This window comes from Eretmochelys imbricata, chromosome 5 (genome assembly GCF_965152235.1).
Source record: "Eretmochelys imbricata isolate rEreImb1 chromosome 5, rEreImb1.hap1, whole genome shotgun sequence".
In the NCBI taxonomy this organism is placed as follows: domain Eukaryota; kingdom Metazoa; phylum Chordata; order Testudines; family Cheloniidae; genus Eretmochelys; species Eretmochelys imbricata.
Genome location: NC_135576.1, coordinates 21,447,931 through 21,463,606, shown reverse-complemented (window position 1 = coordinate 21,463,606; position 15,676 = coordinate 21,447,931). Strand labels below are relative to the sequence as shown.

At 41.5% G+C, this 15,676-nt stretch overlaps 1 protein-coding gene across 11 annotated transcripts in view; it reads right to left on the bottom strand.

Annotated features, from left to right (window-relative positions):
* Positions 1–15,676, bottom strand: part of NEDD4L (NEDD4 like E3 ubiquitin protein ligase) — a 363,163-nt gene that overhangs the window by 91,884 nt on the left and 255,603 nt on the right. For 10 of the 11 annotated variants that reach the window (XM_077816704.1, XM_077816707.1, XM_077816708.1 and 7 more), the window contains 2 exons: positions 8,994–9,055; positions 8,771–8,873 (listed from right to left, as the gene is read on the bottom strand). In XM_077816704.1, coding sequence (XP_077672830.1) covers positions 8,771–8,873; positions 8,994–9,055 — 165 coding nt within the window. Of the gene's footprint in view, positions 1–8,770; positions 8,874–8,993; positions 9,056–13,716; positions 13,753–15,676 lie in introns of those variants that run through there. The other variant, XM_077816713.1, reaches the window with a different exon arrangement.

Genomic DNA, 15,676 nt, shown 5'->3' with positions numbered 1-15,676 from the left:
AAAAAAAAGTTAAATTCCTGTGGATTTGGGGTATAATGTTTTCTTACATTTAAAAGTTTCTGAAGTGATGGATTAAGAATTAAAATTAAGAATAAAATTCAAATTGAATGAAACAGAACCTGTCCCACTGTTATACAACATGCCTCATACCTTGGCAAAAAAAAAAAAAAAAAAAAAAAAAGTATAAGCTTTTCAGATCCTAGGATGTATTTAAACTATCTCAATAACACTTCAGTGTTAGCAAGTACTTTGTATAATGCTAACAGTCACTGTGTTATAGTAAGTTCACTTCTCAACAGAAATTAGCCCAGTTAATTGTCCAAGGAGACGAGACGATGGGAAGTTAAAATGTATTAAAAATATAGTGTATGCTTTGTCCTTTTCCCAACCCCCTAGTAAATTACTTTTCTTAGGACTCCATCCTAGAATCAGATCTCCTAGCACAGAGCCCTGTACTCGTGTCACCAGCTGTCAGTTTGGGTTCTTTCTAGATTGTGCTTCAGCCTCAGTAACAAGATTCTCTACACCAAATTCTTCCCCCATTTGAACCTAAAAACCTCCTCTTACTCCTAGTCTGCAACTTTTCCCCCCAGCTGCACATGTGCAAAGTTACGCTTGCGCTTAAGCACGCTTAATTTGCTTAAGTGCGGCCTAAGAGCACTCCATTCCCATTGACTTCCACTGGAGTTGATGATGCTCACTTTCTCATGTTCACGTTTAGAGTCCTGTAATATTAGGACCTTGTGTGAGGCAGAAGGAGATCTAGCTCATGAAGTAAAGATATATAAAATCATATTTTAGCTAGGCAGATGGGGATAGATTCACAAAAGGACTCAGGTACCTAACTGCCACTTCAGACATTTAAGTTCAACTTTTCACAGTCATGGAGGTCCTCAAAGCCCGCACTCTGCTGCCCCTGCTCTGTAGGTGCCTAAAATCCTCAGGAGTCTGTGTTTCCAGCATTAAAGTCTCACCTAAGTTTCTACCAGTGAGCATGCATGTAGCTGCCTCTGTCTAGGCACCCAAGTGCCCATCTCATGCGTAAGCCACAGCAGGATCCTCAAACTAGGCATTCCTTGGCCTATCTTGCCTGCTAGGCCTGATCTGGTAGGCATGCTCTGAGCGTGCCTAAACTCACACAAAATGGCTGGGGGAGTGGGAGTGGGAAATGGATGAGAGGGACAAGGGATTTGAACTTGGATTTCCCACTTCTCCCTTAAGCACTGAACTATGGGATATCCTGATGTGGCGCTCTCTCAGTCTCTCTTGTTGAAGCTGTTCCACTGTGTATAAATAATTAAATGTGCACTGGGCCAGAAAGAGTGAGAATGATTCTGAAGTCCAGTGGTTAGGGCACTAACCTGAGAGAAGGGAGACCCGATTTTAAATCTCTTCTCCTCACCATGCAGAGGAGGAAATTTAAGCAAAGATAAGTCCCTTTGAAGGCCAGGATTGAGGACATACCCCTCTCCTTGGAATTTTCAGCTGGCCAGCTAAGATGGCTCCCTGCTCAGCATGTTGGTTTGTGTGAATCCCAAATGCTTCACATGCAATATATAGAGTGCCTAGGTGCCTAACTGAGGGCTGCGGATTCCACTGGATGGCAAGGCACCTAAAAATTAGATGTTGCAACACTGAGCATTGCAACGTGTAAGTCCCTTTGTGGATCTAGCCCAGAATGACGCAGAATACAAAACAGGCACAGGGAGCAAAGGCTGAGTAAAATGCTGCTGTTTTTTATACATTGAAAAGTGTACTTAGCCTTATAAGTAATTCATTAACCACACAGTGAGCTGTAGCTAACGAAAGCTTATGCTCAAATAAATTTGTTAGTCTCTAAGGTGCCACAAGTACTCCTTTTCTTTTCGCGAATACAGACTAACACGGCTGCTACTCTGAAACCTCTCAAATAATATGTTACTAATGGCAGTGGTGTCTTCAAATTCCAGTGCAGGTAAATAATTACTGTATTTATTCATTTTGCCTTATTTAATATTTTGAGACCTATTTTAGATTGTATAGTGACTGTTTATGACAGCTTCAATCCACTAATTGTAAATTCATCAATAAATATTTCACTCCTATAATTTTTTTTGAAAAAAAGTTAATTTTTTAAAACAGGTGCTGTGCTAATTACCAGGAAATGCAGATTTGCTTTGGAGGTCTCCTCCCGCTGAGAGAGACAAATATTTTAGGATGAGATACCGCCAAAAATTTACTTTTTAGTAAAACAGAGATTACTGTCACAATATGGACATATGACAACTGCAGACTCATGGTAGAGTAAAACAACAATTGGGCTTTAACTAGCATCCACTGTGAGATCTAACTGAAATTAGAACAAAACAAGAGTTGAGAATGTTATATAAATTTACTGCAAGGCAACTGCTGTGACTGAATGAGTTTTTACACTCTGCAAAGTCAGTCCTGCCAAGAAAGTGACAATGAAAAATGCATGAAGACAGTTGAATCAAAGTGATCCTCCTAAAGGGAGACTTATCTAATGTATTCTATTGTGTTTATGCCAAATATAAAATACTTGGATAGATTTTTCTGAAGGTTTTTAATCACTGAGTAAACTGCAGAAGAGGGAAAGTATTCAAGAGGGGATGAAAGAAAAATCATAATAGAACTACTGTAATTGAATAACGTAGAGTTTCAGAATCACTTGCAAGAGCTGGTGTGTTTGCAAAGGTATAGAGCATCAGTACCTACATCAGAAGCAAGAGGGAGATTAACTTGTTACCAAAACTTAAACATTATCATAATCATCAGTACATGTCCCTCTTGCTAGGCTGGGCAGATGTTTAGGAGGGTGGAGATCTGACTGGACACCACAATGCAGATGAAACCAAACTCTTGATCATAACCATGATAACTTCATGAAAAAAACTGACTGTGAAATTCTTAACAAACATCACATCCACCATAGACTCTCCACTGCTGAGGTCAGCCATACAGTCCCTGAAACCAGATAGTGAACAAACCGGCAGACAAAGGGGGCGCCATTGTAGTCCTCAACCGTGATGACTACAATAACAAGGCCAACTGACTACTTTCTGACACCACTTATTATAAAGAACTCAAAGACGACCCCACACCACAATTTACCCCGGAACTTAAGGATAGGGAAGGATTTGATCATAAACAACTCAAAGAGAAACTCTAGAAACTCATCCCCCATGAAACCACCTCAGGAGCCTTCTACATGCTTTCCAAGATACACAAACAAGAGAACTAGGCAAACTCATCATATCTGGCCACAGCATTCCCAACAAAGAAATATTGGGATTCATAGAAACCATCCTCAAACCACTTACCACACAGAGAATCAGCTTCCTCCAGGACACAAATGATTTCCTCCACAAACTCCACAAGATTAACAACCTGCCTTAGAACATCATCCTTACCACCACAGATGTCACTTCCCTAAGCACCAACATCGCCTCACAATGATGGCATAAGCTGCCTGCCTCAAATGTCGACAAGACAATGGACAGCCCTCAGATATCCACCCCAAACACACCAGCAAACTCATCCATTTCATCCTCACCCATAACCATTTTAAATTCAACAACAAATACTTTGTTCAAACCATGGGAACAGCATGGGTAGTAGGATGGCTCCCCAATATGCCAAACTTTTCATTAGCTACCTTGAAGAAGAATTGCTTGACAAGAGCACCAGAAAACCAATGGGATACCTGAGATACACAGATCATATTTCCAGCTTTTGGACAGACAGCTTAAACTCCCTCATAGATTTTCCACAACAACTACAACCACCACCACTCATCCATTCAACTTTCTCTGGAACATCCCCACACAAGCATCAACTTCCTGGACACCACAATCAGCTTCAGCAATGGAACCTTACAGACAACTATATACAAGAAACCCACGGATCACCATATCTACCTTCGTAGATCCAGTAACCACTCCAAACACACCAAGAAATCTGTTATCTACAGTCAGGCACTCAGATACCACAGAATATGCTGAGGAGAAAGTGCGGGATATATATACCTGAATACATTTAAAACAGGCTTCGCCAAACAAGGACACTCCACCAGAGAAGCAGATCCCATCATGAAATGGACCACGCAAACACCCCGAGAACCTGCTTCAATACAGAAATAAAGCCCCCTCTGACAGCATACCCCTGGATGTCACCCCTCCCCACTGGAACCCATACCGGGTATCATCAAACAACTACAACCAATACTCGATGGGGATGCCATCCAAAAGAAATCTTCCTTTAACTCCCACTTCAGGCCTCCAAACCTCTCCAAGATCATCATCAGAAGCAAGCTCCCTACAGATCAGGACACACCAACTCAAAGCGGCATCAGACCCTTCCAGAACAACACATGCAAAATCTGCAGACAAATTTCCATTGCTACAATGATCAACACCTCCCACAGCACACCTTTCAAGATCCACGGATCCTACACGTCTGTCACAACACCTCATCCAGTGCACTAAATGCCCCAATAACAACTATGTGGATGAAACCAGACAATCCCTATGCTCGTGAATGAACTCACACAGGAAAATGATAAAAGACAACACCACCCCATCACCTCTGGGTGAACACCTTTCACGGAGCGATCACTCTATATCATACCTCTCTCTCCTCATCCTCAAAGGAAACCTGTACCACGCTTTCAAAAGACTAGCCTGGGAGCTTAAATTCATTACTCTGCTAGACATTAGAAATCATGGACTCAACAGAAACACTGGATTTATGGCTTATTCCAACAATCTGTAACCCCCTAACTCTCTCGTTTTGTCCTATGACTGCAGAAGTGTTAACGGGCCACTCTACCTTGAATGGTCTCTTACAATATGTGCTAACGACTAAACAGTCTGTTCCACCTCACATTTAGCTGAGATGCTGGGAGTACCTCTTCCAGACCTGAAGAAGAGCTTTGTGTGGCTCGAAAGCTTGTCTCTCTCGCCTAGGCCATGTCTATACGTACAGCGCTGCAGTGATGCAGATGTGGTGATGACACTCTATGCCGATGGGGGAGAGCTCTCCCATCAGCATAAAAAAACCCACCTCCACAAGTAGCAGAAGCTTATGCCGGCATAATTTATGTCACTCAGGAAGGTAGTTTATTATTATTATTGTCTCACCACAGGGTGGAGGGACAGATGACACTAGAGCCGGATCTACACTATAAACTTACATCAGTAGAACTACGTTGCTCAGGGGTATGAAAAATCCACACCTCTGAGCGATACAGTTATACCAACCTAACCCCCCTGTGTAGACAGCGCTATGCCAATGGGAGAGCTTCTCTTCTCGACATAGCTACTGCCTCTTGTGGAGGTGGATTAACTATGCCCATGGAAGAAGCTCTCCCGACGGTGTTGTAGCATCTTCACTGAAGTGGTGCAGCTGTGCCAGTGCAGCTTTTTAAGTGTAGACGTGCCCTGAGGGTATGCTTGAGCTAGCATGCTAAAAATAGCAGTGTAACTGGGGGGTAGTGCAGGTAGCCACTCGGGCTAGCCACGTGAGTATATGCCTGCCCAGACCCCCTGGGTACAAAGGTGTGCAGCTAGCCCAAGCCATCACCTGTGCTACCCCCAGCTACACTGCTACACTGTACAGAGGGAGTCAGAACTTTCCCTGAAGAGGAGACAGAACACATGTATGTAAGAGGGGAAGAGAGAAAGCACGTATGCAGGAAGAGTGTAAAACTGTCAGATAAAGACGAACACAGGAATCACCATATTGGATCAAACCCATGGTCCATTCAGTCCAGTGTCCTGACCCAAACAATGGCCAGAACCAGATGCTTCAGAGGAAGAACCCTGCAGTAATCAGATGAGGAATAATCTATCCCGCAGCATAGGTCTCATCCTGAAGCACAAGGTCTAATATTCCTTCCAAAATATTTGTTGCCATTGATTATAATGCTGGATCATAGAATAGAATCATAGAATATCAGGGTTGGAAGGGACCTCAGCAGGTCATCTAGTCCAACCCCCTGCTCAAAAGCAGGACCAATCCCCAATTAAATCATCCCAGCCAGGGCTTTGTCAAGCCTGACCTTAAAAACTTCTAAGGAAGGAGATTCCACCACCTCCCTAGGCAACGCATTCCAGTGTTTCACCACCCTCCTAGAGAAAAAGTTTTTCCTAATATCCAACCTAAACCTCCCCCACTGCAACTTGAGACCATTACTCCTTGTCCTGTCCTCTTCCACCACTGAGAATAGTCTAGAACCATCCTCTCTGGAACCACCTCTCAGGTAGTTGAAAGCAGCTATCAAATCCCCCCTCATTCTTCTCTTCCGCAGACTAAACAATCCCAGTTCCCTCAGCCTCTCCTCGTAAGTCATGTGTTCCAGACCCCTAATCATTTTTGTTGCCCTTCGCTGGACTCTTTCCAATTTATCCACATCCTTCTTGTAGTGTGGGGCCCAAAACTGGACACAGTACTCCAGATGAGGCCTCACCAATGTCGAATAGAGGGGGACGATCACGTCCCTCGATCTGCTCGCTATGCCCCTACTTATACATCCCAAAATGCCATTGGCCTTCTTGGCAACAAGGGCACGCTGCTGACTCATATCCAGCTTCTCGTCCGCTGTCACCCCTAGGTCCTTTTCCGCAGAACTGCTGCCTAGCCATTCGGTCCCTAGTCTGTAGCTGTGCATTGGGTTCTTCTGTCCTAAGTGCAGGACCCTGCACTTATCCTTATTGAACCTCATCAGATTTCTTTTGGCCCAATCCTCCAATTTGTCTAGGTCCCTCAGTATCCTATCCCTGCTCTCCAGCGTATCTACCACTCCTCCCAGTTTAGTATCATCCGCAATATCATCCGGATAGTCTTGATAGCCATATAATGTCCAGTCCCTTTTTGAATCTTGTTAAATTCTTAGCCTCAGTGAGTTCCTGTGGCAATGAGTTCCACTGATTAGTCATGTGTTGTGTGAAAAAGTATTTTCATATATCAGTTTTTAATTTTCTACCTTTTAACTCAATTGAATGCCCCTTGTTCTTGTATTATGAGATATGAAAGAGAGGGAGAACAGAAGTTCCTAATCTACCCTTTCTAGATTAGTCATTATTTTATATACTTTTATCATGTCCACTATTTTTCACCTCCTTTCTAAGGTTAACATTCCAAATCCTTTTTCACTCTTTTCATATGGGAGTTTTTCCAGCCTTTTGATCATTTTTGTTGCTCTTCTCTGAACCCTCACCAGTTCTGCATTATCCTTTTGAGACTGAGTGACTAGTACTGAACACAGTATTCTAGGTAAGGCCATGCCATTGATTTAATATAAAAGTATAAAGGCATTCTAATGTTTCAGGTGTTATTCCCCATCCCATTTCTTAACATAGTTAGCTTTTCTGAATGCAGTTTCACAATGGGCAGAGATATTCACTGAGCCAAATACAATGATGCACGGACTCCAGAAAAGGAAAGCAAGTGCAGTGGGGAAAGGGGTAAGAGGATACCATAGAAGAAAAGAGTGGAAAAATGAGAGGGAATGAGAATGGTGGACAGACAACACAGTGATGGAGTAAGATGGAATGAGAGTGTGGAAGTAGAGGAAATGAGAGTGAGAAGGAAGTAATGGGAAGAAGAGTGAGAACATTTGCACCAGGAAAAATGACAGGAACAAGGAAGTAGAAAGAAGAAGAGAAGTAGTGGTACTTAAAATTGGCCACACTTTATATTAGGGTTCCTTGAAGCAATAGTTTATAAAGGGATAATAAATTGTAAATGTTTTAATCAATGGTTAATCAATTATTATTGAGTCCACTGGTCAACAGGCTGCTTATGGATTGCTTTTATAACACCTTCTCCTGATATCCTTTAACCATGCATAAGATATATGACTTATGTCTGTACATATGCATATGGCATCTATTAATCATTTATTAATCCTTCTAAAATTATTTATGAAGGTAACTAATATTAAAAAAAAATGCGACTTCAAAATTAGACCACGGGAATAAACAGTGGAGCAAAAAGAGGTGTAGATACACGCTCTTAAAAAGGAAAGGCAAGAGGAGTGAACGAAAGAATGAGAGAGAGTAAAAATCAAAAAGAACATAGTAAGTTCATTTTAAAATTATTTGTAATAGAAAGGTGAACACTAAAATGATACAACAAACAAAAAGACGCCTGCTTTCATCATGAAAATATGGCTGTGGAAAAAGGTTCCTTTTTGGTGGAAAATAAAGCAAAAACTTAATTAAATGGGTAGCAATAAAAATGGACCAAAAATAAAGAAATATATCACTTAACAAAAATTCAGTGCAGGAGGGTTTGGTTGTTTTTTTGGGGGGGGGGGGGTGGAGGGGGGAAGAGCGGTATTAGGTAGGTGAGGCGGTGCCAGCTAGTGCACCTTGTCTGGGCACTAAAGGAAGAAAAACTGCCAGGTTCAAAAAGACACAAATATAATAAACTGAGACAGACTTATTTGTCTAATCAAGATAAAAATCTTATAATTAAGTAGATTCTTTGGAGGAAGGAGTCTTAAATGCATTATTTTTCTGATGACAGCAAAATGTACAATAATGGCCTTGACTTGAAATGACTCATGACAAAGGCAGAGGAGACTAAATAAACGAGTAATTTCCTCTAGTTGCTTTCTTCAAAAATCATCATTTACCCTTCCTCCATGTACTACAGGATGGCATTGTGTTGAGATTTATACCTGGTCTTTAATGAGCCCAAAAACTTCAACATGGTTATAATATGGGACTGGGGGGAAATAGTAAGGGAAATAAGTGAAATTTCTTACCTCAGATTCCTCCCTTTGTTCACTAGTTTCTTCCTCTTGTCCTCCATTTTTTGGCATATAGGCCATTTTCAGTCTCAAGAAACCCTTCACCCGAGATTTGTGGCTAAAGAACAAGACAATATTAACAAAGGAGATTAATCAAGCAGTATTATTTTAAAAATAAAGTATCATTTCTTTACTAAGTTAGTTAAACACAATTTTTGTTGGATACAAAACCCCTCACCTTCTTGGTCTGAGAAGGAAATCCTTAAATGTGTATGGCCTTTCCATGGTTGGGTCTTCTGTCTAAAGTCATAAAGAAAATAAATTGAAGTGCTGACTCTCAAGAATACACAAATACACACTACATTTGTTATAAGGGTTTACTAGAAACACTTGAAAAACATGTTTGAATAAACTAAAGTAAAAGGAAGCGCTGGTCTACCAGTAAGAGGTGATATTTGTAGGTGTTGCATATTATTGAATAATAGGTCCACTAGATGTCGCTATAAACACCAACAGTAAGTTGGACCAGCAATCATTTATGTACACTATTGAAATATTTACAAATCAGTGAAGAGAGGAAGAAAAAAAATCTGAGTAAAACAACTCACTATAACTTGCTCCAGCCACCTAACAGTAATGTTTTAAAATTACAGTGCATTGTGCTCTGATTTCAGCCAGAAGAAGCTGCATAAATATATGAATAACATTTCTCACCCCTTTGAAGAAGGTTAATAAAACACTATTCAGCTATAAAATTAGCTTTCATTTCAGGATTTCACAGCACATCACAAAGACATCTAAGTCTCTCAACAAATCCACAAGGCAGCTAAGTAACACCAAGTACAGAGGTTACATTTTCTGATGTGCAATGTTACCAATTCTCCTAATTTTATCATGAATGTCATGATATTTGCTGGTTTTCTTAAAGCTGTAGCTCTTGGAGTCTTTTGCTTACAAGAGAATCTCATCTTTCATTTAACATACTCCCTACCCCTCCAAGATTCTAGCCTTTAAGGTTGTGGAAAAGCTTGGGAACATGAACCATAAGACTCAAAAACCAGAAGTCAAATGAGAACCAAAAATGTATTGTTTTTTTTTAAAACCCATGAATTTGGGGGCCTGATTCAAGATTTTTGTACACTTGGGGTTGGCAATACTGTAATTGTACACTAGTTGTCCGCTCACACAGAGCTAGCTCAAATCTGATTTCTAGGAGTGCTGGGCTCCCAAAACTCTACTTGAAGACCATAAGAGCTCCAAGTCCTCAGCATCTCCAAAAATCAGAAGGGTATTGTAGTGATGCAGAGTGACCTCCATCCGGACTAGAGAATGAGGGAGCACTACACCCCCCTTGGTGGGTGGAGCCAAACCCACCCTACCACACCCCCCTCGCGAGAAGTACCAGGGCGGGGCAGGAAATATGAAAGGAAGGCTCTGCAGCAGAGTTGGGCTGGAGCCAGCAGAGAAGACAGATGCCTCCGCCTTGCTGCAGCACCCAGGAGCAGAACCTGTACCCTGCCGCGCCCTGTCCCCAGAGGAGATGAACACAGATGAGGACTTGCCAGGACTACCAGTGGCCGTATACCCCGAGGAGCCTGAGAACCTGTGGAGGGTAGAGGTACTGGGGAGGTAGGATGTAGCCCAGGGGCAGCCCACGACTGGCTGGCTACAGGGCTGACTGCATCTCAGTCGGCATGTTGTGGCTGGAACCCTGCCGACCCAGTGAAAGACCACTCTGCCACTGTTCGGGCCCTGGGCTGGAACGCGGTGGAGTAGGGCGGGCCCGCGTCCCCCTGCCATCCCAACCCTGGGGTGGCAGACTTCCCACTTTAGGCCAGGAGGCCTGTGCTCTGTGAACCTCCCTGCTAGCACCCTAGACTGCTTGCTGGATGTGCAAACCCCTTTCAGAGCTCCTAGACTGTATGGGTGCTCCCCCTTACCTGAACTCCAAGACTGTGTGTGTTTGTTGGCTGCCTGAGCAGCCTGCTCCCTGCTCTGCCCCACCCAAAGGACCAGAGCTAATTGACTGTGTTTGTTTGCTGGCTGGCTGCCTGAGCCCACAAGCCCAAGCTAAAGCCTGCTCCCTGCTCTGCCCCGCCCAAAGAGCTACAGCTTATTGACTTGGTGTATTTGCTGGCTGCCTGAGCTGGGAGGCTGAGGCTACAGCCTGCTACCAGCCCAGCCAAAGGACAACTGTTAAGTGTTGTCAGCCCCATTGAGGGGCTATGAGCTAGAGACTACGCCGGGTGCTGCCCGCCATGGGGCAAGAGCCCCAGACTGTTGTTGTCTGTTTGCCTCTGTCAGACAGACCCAGAGCTCTAGACTGTTTACAGCTTGCCCCCCGATGTGACCCAAGCCTGAGGACTGAACCCGAACAGAACGAGGCAGAGGGGCCTCCATCCGGACTGGAGAACGAGGGAGCACTACAGGTATCTCCAACTGGGCACTCCACATTAATGGACACTTCTGAAAACTTGGGTTGAACTGATTTGTCCATGGTCGTATAGAACCATACAGCTGGAAAGCAGACCAAGGAGCACTGATTCCCATTCCCAACTGTAAATTCAAGGTCTTGTGTGTTGTATTTGCAAAAAAGGGTAAAAAGTCACTGATCAATATTCAAAGATTAAAAAAACTCCACACTAATTCCTTCAGGGTTTATAATTAAAGTACCATGCAGTTTTTTCATCTGAAAAGTCCTCCTTTCCTGCAAGTCATTTCCTGCATTCCATTTTCACTGAATTCCTATAAGAGACATATTTCCTTCTTTTAAAGAAGAAAGAATTAACAAGTGGACAGAATTCTAAAATATGTATAGAGATTACATTTATCACTCCTCACTTCTATAATGTTTTACCACACTGAGTGACGCAGAGAATGTAAACATAAGTTCTGAACTCTGCTTTATTAGCTTCATCTTGTAGATGGCAAAGTTGAACTCCAGAGACTTGCCAAACAAGTCAACAGAACAGACAGGATGAAAACTTAATCAAAGAACTCTTAAACTTTACTATGATGCTTTTCAGTAATAAAAGAAAGAATTAATGAGAAAAAAATTGATAATCATTTCATTTGTCAAATCTTCTATGTGGTTCCTTTAACATCAAATTACTATTGATATCTTATTACAAGGCATGTGGATAACTCACGATTACAGAGTCTGGAATCTTAGCCATGCACAGGGTAACACTGTGTTGAGACATCTTACTGATTGTGGAGAGAGAACTGGGAGCAGCTAATGCCTCTTCACACTAACTTACACAATATGTGCCTCTGTCAGTTCTTGCTCTTTATTTTTCATTTTGGCTAACTAATGCTACTAAAAACGAATGTAAAAATACCATGTGATTGTCCACACCATATGTGCTCTATAATATCTTGTATGAGATTACACAACATATTATAACAGTAAAAAGAAAAGGAGTACTTGTGGCACCTTAGAGACTAACCAATTTATTTGAGCATAAGCTTTCATGAGCTACAGCTCACTTCATCGGATGCATACTGTGGAAAGTGTAGAAGATCTTTTTATATACACACAAAGCATGAAAAAATACGTGTATATAAAAAGATCTTCTACACTTTCCACAGTATGCATCCGATGAAGTGAGCTGTAGCTCACGAAAGCTTATGCTCAAATAAATTGGTTAGTCTCTAAGGTGCCACAAGTACTCCTTTTCTTTTTGCGAATACAGACTAACATGGCTGTTACTCTGAAACATATTATAACAGTGGGGTTTATTACATCTAAATTTTATTTTGCCATATACATCTATAAAGGACAACCTTCGCCCACACATTACAGTACATGTGCTGTTAGGTCTAAAAGTGCTATCATTTTTCATATCAGAATACATGATCGTCCAGCAACTTTACAACTTACGCTGTAATCTTCCAACTATTTAGTATAAAAGCAGCCAATAACAATGTTATGACCCAAGCAGACCTCACCTTTAAAAAATAATGAACTCATAATGAATAGTATGTAATATCTCAACATGGAACACACATATCCCTCTCCTGCTAAATATGAATACTGCAAATAGATATCAAACCCCATTCCTATAATACATAGCATAGGAATTAGTTCATGTAAATATTTGTCACTTTCATGCAATACTATGTTCTGTGGCAGAGCTCCGACCTTGTCACCGTGGGTCCCGCGCTATCTGTTCCCTGCTCTGGTCAGTCAGGGAACAGAAAACTGTTAATCCAGTGGCCAGTATATCTGCCTTCTGCTACACCCAACTGGCCTGGGTCTATCACAGTTCATACGTTAAAACATAAACCAACTGAAAACTATACCCTCATATATGATGTAAGTTAATACAAGGATAAGGGATATAGTATTTATTAAATCCAAAAGTATGTTCAAATAATGTTAGGATTGCAACCAAGAAATTAAACGTTACTTATCAGTCAAACATATCTTAAGATATAAAATACAGGGTTACTTTCTATCCATTAATGTTTGTAAATAAAGCAAAGTCACTGAAAATGGAATAAGGATTTATTTAAAACATTTATTTATGCAGAAAATAAAAATTTGGTGGGATCCAAGCTTTTTGTGCCCTGGGCTCTCAATTTTTGACATTTTCACTTTTAGTTAATTTAAAATAGGGAAATAATAGCTGGCAGAATATCAGGAGCACAAAAAAGCAAACAAACAAACAAACAAACAAAAAAAAGCAAAAGAAAATTTGTTTTAGGCATAAATATTTACTGAAAAAAAACCCCTGGATTTTCTGGGACCAATAAATGGTGATAAATAGGCAGTCATATATATTGATCCAACTGGAATGACTCCACCTATGAAGTAAATATTCAAATAATTAATTCCCCTGCCACTCCAAAACTGTTACTGTGTGCAAGACTGGAGTAGCTTAGAAATGTATTTAAAAGCTGTATTATATAGTGAATAGGGACTACAAAAGCTGCATGAAAACACATATTTAACTCACCTATTAAAGAAAGATAGCTTCTTCAATGTGCAGAGCCCTGACCAAGAGAGGACGCGAGCTACAAAAAAGATCATGAGTTTTTTACACCTCCAGTCCTATTGCTGGATTGGGAGACTGGGTCAAGTTCTGAGTTGCACAATTTGTAAGGAAAGTGGGGCACTCTGTGGCCTACCACTTTGCTAGTTCTCTAGGCTGGTCCTGAGCAAAACGCCTTCTAATACTATAGTGCTAGTAGTGGGTAGCCACTTTTCAGAGTTTTAAATTTCAGCCATTTGACATTTTCCCTTGCTGCATCCCTCCTCCATGACCCAGCACAATATCTCCAGCATTTTTGAGGAGTAATTGCTCCAGAGGAAGTTACTAAGATTGGTAGGTTGGCCATGCAGGAAACCTAAGGCAAAAAGAGTCCAGCCATAGCAGACCTCAAAGATAAAGAAGTGTCTGTGGCAACGCTTAGCAAGTTGGAAACCTCCTGTGAGAGAATCCCCACTTGCATTTATCTACTAGAACCAAGTTTCCTTGAGAAGGAAGACTTCCATCCCACACCAGTGAGTGGCTGAATGCATTGTGTGTGTGGGACTGGGGAAGGCTGTTTAGTCTGTCTTCCTGTCTTGCCACTGGCATTATGTTACCTTGTAAGGGACCTCTTTTCGCTCCCAATCACAACAGGGTACGAGTGCCATACCATCTATTAAGTATCAGGGAGTAGCTGTGTTAGTCTGTATCCACAAAAACAACAAGGAGTGTGGCACCGAAAAGACTAACAGATCTATTTGGGCATAAGCTTTCATGGGTAAAACCCACTTCTTCAGATGCATCCATCTATTTATAAGTGCTGAAGCAAATCTCGCTGTCTTTCAATGGCTAATCCAGCTCTTCCACTGTTCTCACTGATAGCCTCTTAAACATTTGAACAACACCTGCTCAGCCTGTTTTCTTAAAGGGCCAGCTCTAAATGAGGCCCTTTAAAGTATCAGAGGTGAAATCCAGACCCCACTGAAGTGAACAGGAGTTTTTCCATTGGCTTTAGTGGGGCCAGAATTACACCTGGGATTCGTTTACCAGTTTCTAAATTTTGAAAAGCTTCCAGTCTCCAAGTTTCCATATGTACAGGGGGCAGCTTACATAGAAGGAATGAGGGGCACAATAACCCCATCAACAGGTTGAATATGCTACGAGAATTAAAGGGAGCCAAACTTCACCGTTGATTACATAGTTAAATGGGGACTATATATAATTTAGGTCTGAATTTAGACTGCTGCATGGAGACTGTGTGCAGCCCCATGATGGCTGGAAGGAAACAAATAGATAACTGGAATCTTATAGAATTAAGTTACAATACAAGCCTTTCAGCTACAATAGGTGACTGTCGACAATGAAATCAATGGAACACAACACCTGATTTTGTTAGAGCAATTCAACAGCTCAAGTAGTTTTTCCATAAGGATTTATGGGTCATACTGGGAAGACTTTCATCTGTCTGTTTCATGACAATCAATGACAAGGACACAATACTGTGTCAATACAGCACTACGATTATCTGTGGCTTTGGGAATATGACTTTGTGAAACTAAAGCTTACACAGAAGCTACAGTTAATGGTCACCAGTTAGCCAGTGTACAGTTAATCAAAGAGTCCAAATAATAAACACAAGGACAGAAAAGTTACATTGTTCTCAGTGTTTGAGGCTTGGACATATTCAGTTCTGGACAAGTGCCATAAAAGCTACACTCAGGTAAAAGTACAGTTATACGGGCTGATGTTTCATAAAGCATACCTGGAAATTAATGCCATATGCCACAGGAAGGGGGGTACAGGGACAGGGGTTCTCAAACCTTTACAACCTGCAACCTCAAAAAAAAAAGTGCACCCTCTCCTCACCCCATCCTCATACGGGTTCCTTAATCACACTTCTTTGCACCACTATCCCAAATATTTGAGCTAAATTTTAAAAAATCTG